The sequence below is a fragment of the Gouania willdenowi genome, chromosome 3, assembly GCF_900634775.1.
Source record: "Gouania willdenowi chromosome 3, fGouWil2.1, whole genome shotgun sequence".
Taxonomy (NCBI): domain Eukaryota; kingdom Metazoa; phylum Chordata; class Actinopteri; order Blenniiformes; family Gobiesocidae; genus Gouania; species Gouania willdenowi.
This window is the reverse complement of record NC_041046.1, coordinates 5751169-5764214: the sequence shown is the minus strand read 5'-3', so window position 1 is coordinate 5764214 and position 13046 is coordinate 5751169. Positions and strand designations below refer to the sequence as shown.

The window sequence follows — 13046 nt, the reverse complement described above, 5'->3', positions numbered from 1 at the left end:
GGTGAGGTTCCTTGATCTGGGTCTAACCCAATTGACCTCAGCCCAACACCAAGATGCTAACAACCGACCTCGGAGGTAGAAATGTCACGAGGCTGCCATTCAAAGAGGAAAACCAAGAGCGTGGTGCTGGTTCCTAAGGTCTAGCAGCTTAACCAGATGAAGTCTGCATTTCTGGCCCTACACGCAGGAGGAGCCTATGAGGAGTTCTGCTTCTCCTCCTTCAATGCAGAAGCCGTAGAGTTTAAAGAGAGTGGTGGGCACGATTCTCAACGCCCTCCACTGTCTCTGTACCGGCCTCTCACACCTCTGCTCGCAGTTCAGCAAGTGGTTTTTGGAACAAATGGACGTTCTACAAACTCAGTCCGACCAAACAAGCACCTTTTTAAGGGTGCTTTGACTGTGCCTCCTATCAAAGGATCACCTAAAGGAGCTACGTTCATGCTGGATGGATCCCAGGGACCTGCCGTCACCCTTCATCTGATGGCCGGACCCCGGCGGGCGATACGTGACGAGGCCAAGTTTGGTCTGGGTCAGATTCCAGCAGTAAAGCCACCTACTGCCAGTCTGACTGTGTCATCAGATGAAGCCCTTAGACCAGAGGCAACACTTTAGTTGTTGATATCATAAAAAGGTAAAATAGCCGGAGTTGTTTAATACGTACCATAATTATTAGTTATTATATGCTTGTATGTTATCATTGTTTGTTTATGTTGTTTATAAGTGATAAGCACCAGAATATGTAAATATGGACATTATTAAGTGCTAATACGAGAGATTTTTTCCAACCTTGAGGTGGAAAATAAATTTAACTAAATAGTGTCTAGAAATAAGTCTTTTCTTTTTTTTAATTTAAACTTTTACAGTTGAATATGTGACTAAAATTTAAATTTCATCTTCAGACTAAAACTAAGACGATCTAAAATGACCAAAATCAACATTGGCTGTAATAAAAGTTCATGTTTTTTTAAAGATGTATGTAAGTACCTTGTTCTCCTTGTTTAAACCCAGGTCTGATAAATGTCTTTTATATATTTTCATTAAACTATATCTATGTCTAGCTCTCCGTTCTTTGTCTGCAGCTGTGAGTGAGGAATATTTTAGTGCAACCAGCCTCTCACTGTTGCCCTATATATATTTTGCCCTATATAACATTGGCCCATTTGCTGTTGTATGTCTTTAATTCATTTTCTCCTCCCTTTACAATCCACATAGTGCCAATCCTCCATTATGTCTCACTGTAGGATGGTGGGAACATGTTTGACTCTTTAACATCTCAGCACACAGACATAGTAATGACATACAGTATGTCATATGCTGGGAGGGCAGTGGCTCACAGTTTATAGTTAATATCGTTGGTTCACAGTCTCCTGCTGGACTTTTAGTGTTATGTTCTTCAACAGAAGTTTATTTTTAGTCTTTAATATGTATTCACCTTATCGTTACCAGTTGAGTGAAACCGACACATGCTGGGGCTTGAACCCATCACCCTCGTACCAAACATGCTCAGTGATGACATGACAACTGAAAATAACACTGCTTTGATTTAAACCCTAAATGTTATGGTGTTAACTCATGACATCACAAATCCAAATGTGTTTAGGACATTTGGAGGAAATATTGAAGAATATGAAATCTGTTGCTCACACGCTCTAATAAGCAGAAGTGACTGGAGTCTCACGCACACGGAATAACTACCAGAAATTATATATATATATATATATATATATATGAAAGTTTCAACACAATAAGAAAATATTCATATATAAATTCAATCTTTCATATACTGTATATTCATATTCATTTATATATTAAGACTTTCATATATATTCAAAACTTGACATATATATATATATTCAAACATTAATTATATGTTCAGCTTTAATATATTTTCAAATGTTGATATATATATGAAAGTATGAATACATAATAAAGTGAATATATATGTATTTAAAATTTCATATATACAGTATATATTTATTAATTCTTTAATTATGTATTCAGACTTCATATATATATATTCAGACGTTTCTGATATATAATCAAATTTTCATATATTTTCAAACTTTCATATATATACAGTGAACTTTCATTTGTACTGTATATTCAGACTTTCATTCAATCCATTTTTTCCCAGAGTCAATATATATATATATATATATATATATATATATATAAATTCCTAAAGAACTTGCTCCATATATATATAGTTATAGGTAATAACATCCAGGTGCCACTATCTTTATTTAATGTTTCTGGTTATTGTCTCTGAGCAAGTCTTACAGCATAAGTTATGAACATGTTATATATGTTGTGTTGAACCAATGAATGTTCAGTTATGAACATGTTATATATGTTGTGTTGAATCAATGGATGTTCAGTTATGAACATGTTATATACGTTGTGTTGAACCAATGAATGTTCAGTTATGAACATGTTATATACGTTGTGTTGAACCAATGGATGAAGCTCAGTAGGTTCTCCTTCTTGTTCAGAAGTGTGGTATATTTATCTCACACATGGGAACGATGTAAAGTTATTGAATCATTTCTGCTTTTTAAAGGCGTCCTGATACAGCGTGATGAGAGTACCTGGATGTTAAAATGGGTGGAGCCTAGAGCTGACTGCATACCTGGTTCACCCTATGATAGTGTCAGATTAATGACATCACCACATGACACAAAACATGCAGGAATGTTGAGTTCAAAGACACAAACTTCCTCTTCTACATTTTTTGAAAGATGTTTGTTCATTTTAGAACAAACTTCCCTTAAAGCAAAAACAAAGTGTACAAACAGAATTGTTAAAGAAAAGTAGCAAATGAAAAAGTTGAGTTGGTCATTTTTTATTAATGTATTTATGACGACCTTGTTTTAAATACTGTGTGTCACTGCAGGCATTTAATATGTGGCCTTTATCCCTCACACATTCCATTGCCATTATGTTTACATTGTTGCTGAATAAAAGGATGTATTATGTTCCCCGCCCCCCCTCGCCCCCCCACTCCCAGGTAAAAGGGCAGAAGTGGACCCAGTTTTTATCTGCTGAACGAATCCATCAGGATTATGTCAGCTGAAAAGAATCACAGACAGACGTCTCCAGGCGCAGTGGCTCTGTGTGTGTGTGTGTGTGTGTGTGTGTGTGTGTGTGTGTGTCTCGTACACACACACACACACACAGATGAAGACCCACGTTTGCAGACGGGCACTTGTTGGCCAGCCGTGGTGACAGAGATGTCATCCGGGGGTCTTAGGGAAGCAAAAATACTTCTTCTTCTATTTATGTATTTAAGCACTCCTGCCCCCCCCCCACACCCCCCTCCTCCTCTATGGGAGGATTGGAAGGGCACTAATTATCATTTCAGCAGAAATGATTAGAAGATCAAACAGAGATCGAATGCCATTTCCTTCCATTAATGCGGGGGGTTTAGAGTGCCTGTCATAGCTGGGCTTGTCCTAAGGCCTGAGAGAGACAAAGAGTGACAAGGGAGGGGGGGACGGGGAAGAAATGAGGATGGAGAGGAGACTTAAGAAGGGACAGCAGCCATCAGAGGGCAGGGGAAGAGTCTGGAAAGTTATTGAACAAAAACTTTCTTTATTCTTAACATCTATAAGTCCGTCATGTTATTATTTATATGTATTTTTTATAGGACTGGGACTTTATCATGTTATCTACGATTAATTAAATACAGAAAAATAAGGCAGTTAATTACTTTTTTTGTGCTCCAAACCGTGCAGAACTTTTCTCATTTCACTGTGCATCAATTTTATTTTAATTGTAGATATATAGATCCAGTTAAAGTTGTCCAAATAGACACTTGATGTGGATCATTTTAAAGGAAGAACAGACAAGTAGAAAACAACATACTGTTATAGTAGACCGTGATGGTCTGAGGATGTGTTTTCCATGTTTATGTTGTGTTCAGTTAGTTACGTGGCATAACTCATTTGGTTTTAGTTTTTTTTATTTTGAAAGGTCTTGGGACTTTAACCCTTTTTAATTTCATGAGTTCCTGGTTTACCCATAATACTGATGCACAGAGCACAACACAAGAAACAGGAGAACCAGAGGAGAAGTCGTTAGTTTTAGTTTAAATATATAAACATCAGATGGAAAACTAACGTTATGTACAAAGAGTTCAGCTAGCATCTAAATGCTAAACACATACAGTAAACATCTCATGTAGAAACTTAACAAGGAAGAGACCAAATCTTGCACAGTTGGAACTTAATTTATTTTCCACAAAGGCATCTGTATAAAATAAAAGGTTTTTCAAAATTACAATTCTGTCCCAAAATAAAATAACACCAATTCATTCAATTCAAAATAAAAATAATTGTCTGGTTCTTGGTATAGATACATTTATGAACTCTAAAAGTGAGAAAATAACCTCCATTTAATGCTGTTTTGGTGTGGTACATTACGTTTAATCTGATTGGTCGGCTATGATGTGATGCATTTGATTGTTGTTTGGTTATTTCATTTTTTTTTTCTAGTTTCACAAAGTCCGTTAATCATTTTAAAAACAAAAAAAGATATTTAACAGATATGGAAATGTAAAAAATGACTTTACTTCTTTTAAAACGTTCTTAAGTACAAGTAAAATTACTGATTTAGAAATACACTCAAAAAAGTACTCAATTACAGTAACATGAGTACTTGTAATCCATTACTTTCACCTCTAGAGGATACGGAAGACAGTGAAAGCACAAAAACATCAGCCTGTGTTAATAATCTGAGTTATTCCAAGATCAAAAGATTCCTGAACAGAAAACATAATATACTGTATGTGTGGTTCTTCTGTCTAATTATTGTTTTTAGTATAATTTAGTCCTGAGTATCACATATCACCACAGTCCGACCTTTAAGTATTTAAAAAGACAACGTTCCCTCCTAAAAATGAAATTCCCTGCAGGCAAAGGACCAAAGAAGAGCCACGATGGTAAACAAGTGGCAGTGGTTTGATATTTCCATTATGGGATCAAACAGAGTGGAGGTAAGATTACAGTGGAGCGAGGAGCAATGGGGAGCGTAGATGAGCCTGTGATTGTTTCTGCACGTCAGATGAGAGAAATGTCAAAGAGAATGTGAGAGATGACCTCTGTGTTCATCGCCCATTAATGACCCAGCAGCTCCCAGCTTCATTTTCCCCTCTCATCCAAAACATTAGGAAAAAAAAAGATTTCCTCCTGTCTGCAGTAGTCATTTCCCCCGCATTGTATTTATGTATCGGAAAGAAAGAAAAAAAAAAAGGTAATAGATCAAGCACATTCCATTATTCTCTTATAAGATCATTAGCAAATATAATTAGATATGAAAGAAAGTAATTTGGAGAGAAGGGGAGAGAAAAGCGCTATCAGGCAGAGAAGACAGATTGTAGCATCCCAGTGTTTGGGCTTAAATTGCTCGGCGGAGGTATTATCACGCCACCAATCTTTTAGCCTCAGAAACAGTTTTGGAGACAGACGGGGGAGAGATAGAAGCAGCTAGGCCGCGTACGCTCGCTTCATCGAAACGGGAAAAAAAAAAACAAGTCGACGAACAAACAGAACGCAAACGTATCTCGTCTTAACAAATATTGATTCCACTTTGGTTTTATTTTTACAACTTTAAAAAAAAAAAAAACATAAATAACACAAATTGTGTGTCTCGTTCCTTGAAGTTCTCATGGAGGCAGCGTTCCTTCCTCGTCTCTGTCGTTTCCTTTTTTCTTTGTTGCACCTGAACGCCACACGGTGTTTGTCTAATAAGGATCTGACACTGAGAGCACAACAATCCTCCTGCCATTCACCACAAATATGCTTTTTTCCTCTTCTTCTTCTTCTTCTTTAGTAGTGCTTTGAGGAGGAGGAGGGTGGGAAGGGGGGCGGGGGGTTCTAGTCTTTTGTGCAAATCACAGGGAATGGTAACTATAAACATCCTGTATTCATTAAAACCATCTAAAAATATGATTTTTTTTGCGCGGTTGGGGTGTGTGGGGGTGGGGGGGGTGATAGGGTGGGGGTAGGGGTGTGTGGTGGTGGGGGAGGGTGGGCAGGGTGTGCTCACTTCCTCCTCAGTGTATACAAGCGCCTGGTGCTGCTCATATTTACATATTTATAAATACTGGGGTGTACAATGAGACGAGGACGTGCCAAGAACAACTGTGTGTGTGTGTGTGTGTGTGTGTGTTTACGTGTGTGTGTGTGTGTGTAAGTAAAAAGTAGCTTAATTAAGTAATACTCAAAGTAAAAGTAACTATAGTTACTTTCACCCCTCATGTTTATTGTTGGTAATAAATCTTGGTACGGGTCCCTTACATACAGTAAACATCTCATGTAGAAACTTAAAAAGGAAAAGACACAATCTACCACAATTAAAATGTAACTTATTTTCCACAAAGGCATCTGTATAAAATAAAAGTTTTGTCAAAATCTACAATTCTGTTATAAAATAACACCAGTGAATTAAATTCAAAATAAAATTAATCTCCATTTAATGCTGTTTTAGCGTGATGCATTACGTTTAATCTGATTGGTCGGCTATGATGTGATGTATGTGATTGTTGTCTGGACATTTAATTTTTTGTAGTTTCACAACGTCTGTTGATTATTTTAAAACAAAAAAATCATAATTTACTCAGTAACAGTTTGGTGTAGAAATGCAGCAAATTATTTCTTCTATCAAAACGTACCTAAGTATTAGTAAAATGATCTAGAAATATATTTTAAAAAGTAAAAGTACCCATGAAAGTGACTCAACTAGAGGAATGTGAATACTTGTAATCAGTTACTTTCACCTTTCATAAAACATTTGTAGTTAATGATGAGTTTGTGTCGTCAGTTCTTCATATTATTATTTTTAATTAAATAAATTGAAACCGAGTTTTAAAATAGACAGTATAGCAAAAAAGTGATACACATAATTTTAAAACGTCTTGAATAAACACTATTGATGAGTGATTTTTCTGCTCTGCCCCTTTAAAGAATGAAAAACTCTCAACCCTGTACACAAAAAGGGTAAAAAGGGAACCTTTTATAAATAGTACATTAATAAATTAATTAAATTTGACTATTCTTTATATCTCATCAAAATAACATTAAAAGAAAAAAAATCATAATAAAAAAACTAATAATACATAAAAGTAACATTAAAATACATATTTTAGAACAGTAATAAAGCTCTTTATTAATAAAGTGCCAATCACAAATGTGCAGCTTGGTACATTATATTAATAAAAAAAATGAACTAGACTCAGGCTCATTGGGAGACGTGTTAGAAGAGTTAATATTAAAGAGTCATGTGACTTCTCTCGCCCAATCAGCAGAGAGCAATTAGTCCAAATTACTGACGAGAAAAAGATAATATATATCACTGTAGACTAAATAGCTCATATTGACATGTAATATTTATCATTATAGAAAGATTGTTATTTATCAAATTTACAAAGATAAATACTGGTGACAGATGTAGTCGGAGCTTTAATCAAATACAAGCTGCACTTGATAAGGTTTTGTATTAAATTCATTATATTTAAATGTTTATTTTCACTGAGGAAAATGATGATGATTTATGTGTCACAGATTGTGATAAAATGAGATTTAAAGTGAATTTTTACACATTTTATGATTAATTTAAACATTGTTAGTTAATGGCTAGTTAATAGGAATATAAAGATTTCCTATGAAATGTAATGAAAATGAAACAATTGCATGAATTAAGATTTTTTTAAAAAGTGATTTTCTACATTTTTAAATTACTGCTACTTTTCCTTATAATCTGACACTTTAATTAAAGTCTAACTTTTAAAGATTTGTATATAAGAAGCGTCTATTAAACTATATATATATATATATATAATATCTTAACTTTGTATCAAAGTGACGTTATTTAACACTCATAGGTGGTGTGTCCGAACATACCACAAGGGGGCAGAGTTACTCTTACATTCTGTCACTAGAGGAAAAAACATCTAGTTTAGTTTTCTACTAATCTATTCTTTGATTAATTCTGATTCAATATTGGCTAAATCATCTTTAGTGACGTTTGATTTCTATCAGCCGTCATCGTGTATGCGCGCGGCGTTCGTCTTTCTTCCCCGAGACAGGACCAGCGTCTCTTTGAAGGAAACAAACAGATAAGCCTTTGCATTCATGTGATAAATGAATGCCAGGCAGGTTTTTCTGTGTCTGTGAGGTGCATCTGCCATCTACCCGAATGGGAAATTAAAAACTGCGATGGGGGAAGTTAGGCTAAATCTATAAAGTTGGCCAGGAAATCTCTCCTCCTTTCACGGTGGCAGTTGTTCGGGGGGAGAGGGAGCGCGCCGTGCTTAAATAATAACATTCCAGGTGGCTTAGTTAATGAACAGTGAAAATCAAATATGGGGCCTTAATCTCCAGCTCGTTACAGGAAGTTTCTTTACCGGGAAGTCAAAGACAGGAAGTGTCCTTTGGGGGTGGGGGAGGGGTAGTCACGTAGTAAATGTCACGTAGTAAATGTTTTTTTGATTTGAACGCATGAGAAGAATGAGAAAAAAGCAGCGTTAATTACAAAAATGATCAAACTTTCTCCAGATTGAATTGCAGACGCCATCAATTCATCCACTGTCCTACACTGCCCTCTGGTGGTTACTCATGATACTGCATCTAAATAACAGCATTAGAAAACTGTATAGGAAATGATGAAAGCAAATCAACACTAAATATATATACATTTGATATTTACTGCTGGAATAATGTACATTTTAAACAACTATATTCCAGTTTTTATGTCAAACCTTTCTTTTAACAAATGAAGTGAAATTGGTCAATTTTAGAGGTGAAAGTAATTGATTACAAATACTCACATTATTATTGATGAGTTTGGTTTTACGGGTACTTGTACTTTTTGAGTATATTTCTAAATCAGTCATTTTACTCATGCTTAACTACATTTCGACGGACAACTGCCAGTCTTCGTCAGTGGCGTTCGCTAATCGCTTTGATGTTTCTTTTGATGTTTCCTTGACTTTCGCATAATTACTCCAGTAAGGTTATTCAAAAAGAAGACAAAAATGATCTTGCTGGAATTATTACGTGGAAATCAAGGAAACATCAAAAGGAAGCATCAAAGCAATCAGCAGATGCCGCTGAGGAAAGCCAACAGTTGACAGTCAAAACACAAATGGAGACGTCTGCTGATCGCTTTGACAGGGAGCGCACGGTGGCCTGACAGAATTTATAAGGACACATAAAAGCGATCAGCGGATGCCTTTGAAGAAGACTGACAGTTGACAGTCAAAACATGTCAAGAGATCAAAGTAAATTTCCTGAAAAGAAGTTGTGAATAAAAGAAACCTGAACTTAAAGTTTACAAGACATTTATATCAATATTTTAAGGTTTCTTTTCTTCAGACAACTTTTTTCAAGAAGTTTACTTTGATCTCCTGACATGTTTTGACTGTCAACTGCCAGTCTTCCTCAGAGACGTCCGCTGGTTGCTTTGATGGTCAACAGGGGGTGTGGCCAGCTTGACAGAACTGTCAAGTTGATCAGAAATAACTCATAAGGACACATCAAATCGATCAGGAGATCAAAGTAAACTTCCAAAAAAAAACAGTTGTCTGAATAAATGAAACGTCAACATGTTGATAAAAATGTCTTGTAAATGTTTATTTCACACACGCTAATCTTCCTGTCCTCTCATTGGCTGTAGTGCACCTGTGGGGGGGGAGACGAGGACCAGCCCATGACCCTTGACCCCACGCTGACCCACAACCCCAACCACCTTAACATCAACCTTAACAACCATAACCACGGAGACCCCGAAGGGCTGGACACCCACGCTGTAGACAAAGACTAACGGCACAACGACGATGATGAAGATGAGGATGATGATGAAGGTGATGATGATGATGATGATGATGATGATGATGTGGAGGAGTTATACACTATAATAAAGACTTTATTTAAGATGCAACACACACACGCACACACACACACACGCTACCAGAGAAGGTGAGAACTGCTGAAGGACACTGGGACACGGGGGAAGGATTTACCAGACGGACACAGGGACGGGTTTGCCAGACGGACCTACTGACTTTTGCAAACCTCCTTTGTGACAGCGACCGTCACTCAGCTTCCTACTGGTGGTGTGTCCCGTGGTCTGACGCCCCCTGGTCTTTATTTCTTTGATGAAACTACCTGTCTGATTAGCACTTCTCGTAACGGGCAAACCTGCAGTTTCTGATACATTCCTCGAGTGTTTTCTTTTTTTTGTTTTTTTGTTAAAAACTGTCGTGCTGATATAAATGATTTTATCTCCAGTTTAATGAAGAATATCGCCGTTTGTTTTTTCCACGCGTCGTCCACAGAGCACTATTATCGTATCGTTACCCTGTAGAATGTATTCTACTGCAGAAGAAGAAATGCTCAAAAAACCAAGCAGACAACCACACTGAACCAACGACATTCCCCCAAAAACACGTGGTTTATATCTCATATTAAATGTTCTAATGATGGTTTTGATGAGGGTGGTCCCGATACTGTCCTTAATGTATGTGTACAAAAAAAAAATCTTCACTTATTGAAGTATTTACAAAGAGATGTGTCTTTTTCTTCTTTTTTCTTGTACTGTATGATCCAACAGAGCACCCATAGATGCTTAAGAGCTATATGATAGCTAAAGCGTTAGCATTCGGAACGAGGAGAAGCAGAGGTTCTGGTGTGGTGTTCTTCTCTGGATTCAAAGAGAAGAATTAAAAAAAAAGGAAGAAAAAAAAGAATCAATCTCATCTTTTAAAAAAAGGGCGAGAACGTTTCCTTTCCTCTTCACCTCCTCGAGCGTTTGTAAAAAAAATACCGCCCCCGATCATTGTTGCACAGTGTTACAGACTACTGAACATGCGTTGATGTATTTACTTTAACGATGAAGATGAAGAAGAAGAAAAAAAAAAAGACAAAACTGGAAAAAAGAGCTATTGTGTATAGCCTTAGATACACGTCATCTGTTATTGCTTCTACAAAAGCTATGTAGCCGTGCTATAGACGTAGGACGTAGGGTCGATTTCATTTCTCCTGTTTTTTTGTTTTTTTATATGTATTGTACATTAATGCCTTGTCCATTTACTGACTAACAAAAAAAAAAAAAAGAGCAAAAAGATGACAATCGTCTCCTGTGCTGCAGACATACTTGCGCCCCCCGCCGCCCCCTGCCCCCATATATACAGAATCCACCATGCATAGCGGGACTTCTTCTTCTTCTACTACTTTCCTGTTTCCTTTCCTTTGTTTTGGGATTCTGGAACGTTCTTTTTTTTGCACTGTGATAGTATTATAAATCCAACCTATACAGTACAAACCTAACTAACTAACTAAAAATGAAGGTGTGTGTTTGTGTGTCCCCTTGACATTGTGAAATGTTTCTACGTCATTTTTTTTGTTTGTTTGTTTTTTTTGTTGTGAACCCAGAGAAAAAGTCTAATGCGGTATGTACAGTTGAAATATAACGCCTGTTCTTTTTTCTTTATTTGTTTTGATCAAACTCTATACTGTATGTTTCCATACTAATCCCTTCCTGACCTCTAATGACTGCCGGATTTTCAGAGCTACGATTCCACCTCCAGAAGATTTCGCTGCAGTACAGTGTCCAATGTTCATTTTATTTTTTCATTTAAATCCCACTATGAAAGCGATTTATTAAATATCATGCTTGGAAAAGAGGTGATCCAAAAAAAGGACCAACGAGAGTGAAACAGATGAAAAGTTGGAGATGATTCTGTAGGAGAGTTGCTTGGAAAGTAATTGGACACATATCCTGGAATGACACGACCTCTGACCCCTGCTCGGTTGTTTTTTCCCCCCGATGGTATAAAAAAGGTCAGAGATCGGACTTGCTCTTCCTCTGAACCAACTATAGCCATCACATCATTCCACTTCTCATAACGTGTACAAAACCTGTCTTGTGAGCTGAACACTCTTTATGTTTTGCTGTATCCTCATGGCAGATGCTTTGTTTTGTAACTACTGAACTGTACTTATAATAAAATAAAATGTATTCAAACTAAAAAAAAAAAAACATGACCGACATCCTGTTTCCTGTTTGTTTTTTCACTTTTTCAGCCCAAAATAAAGGTCCCAGAGAGCAGGGACCCCCACTGTAGCTGAAGGTGGTTGAACACAGACATGAACATTGAAGAACAGTCATGTGGAGACAGGACCATCTATAAGGGGGAATAAAGGGGAGAGATTTTTGGGGTCCATCCATAAAGTCAGTAAAATGATGGTTCATCGTTCTTAATAATATCCACTGTTATCCAGGAACGTTTACTATTATTTGGGCCAATGATGTAAGTCCTTGTTTTAAACTGAAATAAAATGGGTTAAAAGTGACCAAAAATGGTGGAAAAGAGAAATTGGTTAAAATTTTCAAATTTGAGTGGGCAAAAATGTTGAAAAGAATTCCTCAGTCTCAATAACAGAACGATTAGTTTAAACTGGCAAATAATGGACATGAAATAAGCATGAAATCTGGTAAAAGTGACAATAATGGGTCACATATTCAACATTAGATGAAAAAGTGGTGGAATTGTCTTGAAAGTGGAAAAACATGTAGAAAAGGCATTAAAATTTAATGGAGAAGTGGCAGAAATAAAAGTAATTTAGCAAAAATGCATTAAAAGGAGCAAAAGTGATGAGAATAGGTTGAAATATGGCAAGTTTGGTGTAGTTTAAAAAAAAAGGGTAAAAATAAGCATAAATGGGCTCAAATTGTTGAGAAAATATGAATCTGTGATAACCACATTTATTTATTCATCTGAATAATATCCACTGTTATCCAGGAACGTTTATTATTATTATTATTATTAAAGTCATCTTAAAGATGTAAATCCTTGTTTTAATCAGAAATAATTTCTCCCATGCAATAAAAAAATAAAAAGACATGTATACAGATCAATCTAGGTTCTTTTTATATTATTATAATTTATTAAAGAATACCATTTCAAAATAACGTGCATGAGAACAAGACATGGTGTGGCTAACCTGGATAAATAAAATAAAATAAATATCAATTGGATGAGGTAAGTG

General features: G+C 36.2%; 1 protein-coding gene across 1 annotated transcript in view; it reads left to right on the top strand.

The window, feature by feature from the left end:
• Positions 1 to 11119, top strand: part of znf536 (zinc finger protein 536) — a 281007-nt gene extending 269888 nt beyond the window's left edge. Inside the window, exon 8 of the mRNA XM_028441311.1 lies at positions 9673 to 11119. Within this exon, the coding sequence (XP_028297112.1) occupies positions 9673 to 9716 (44 nt within the window). The 3' untranslated portion in view covers positions 9717 to 11119. The remainder of the gene's footprint in view (positions 1 to 9672) is intronic.
• Positions 11120 to 13046: the final 1927 nt, after the last annotated feature.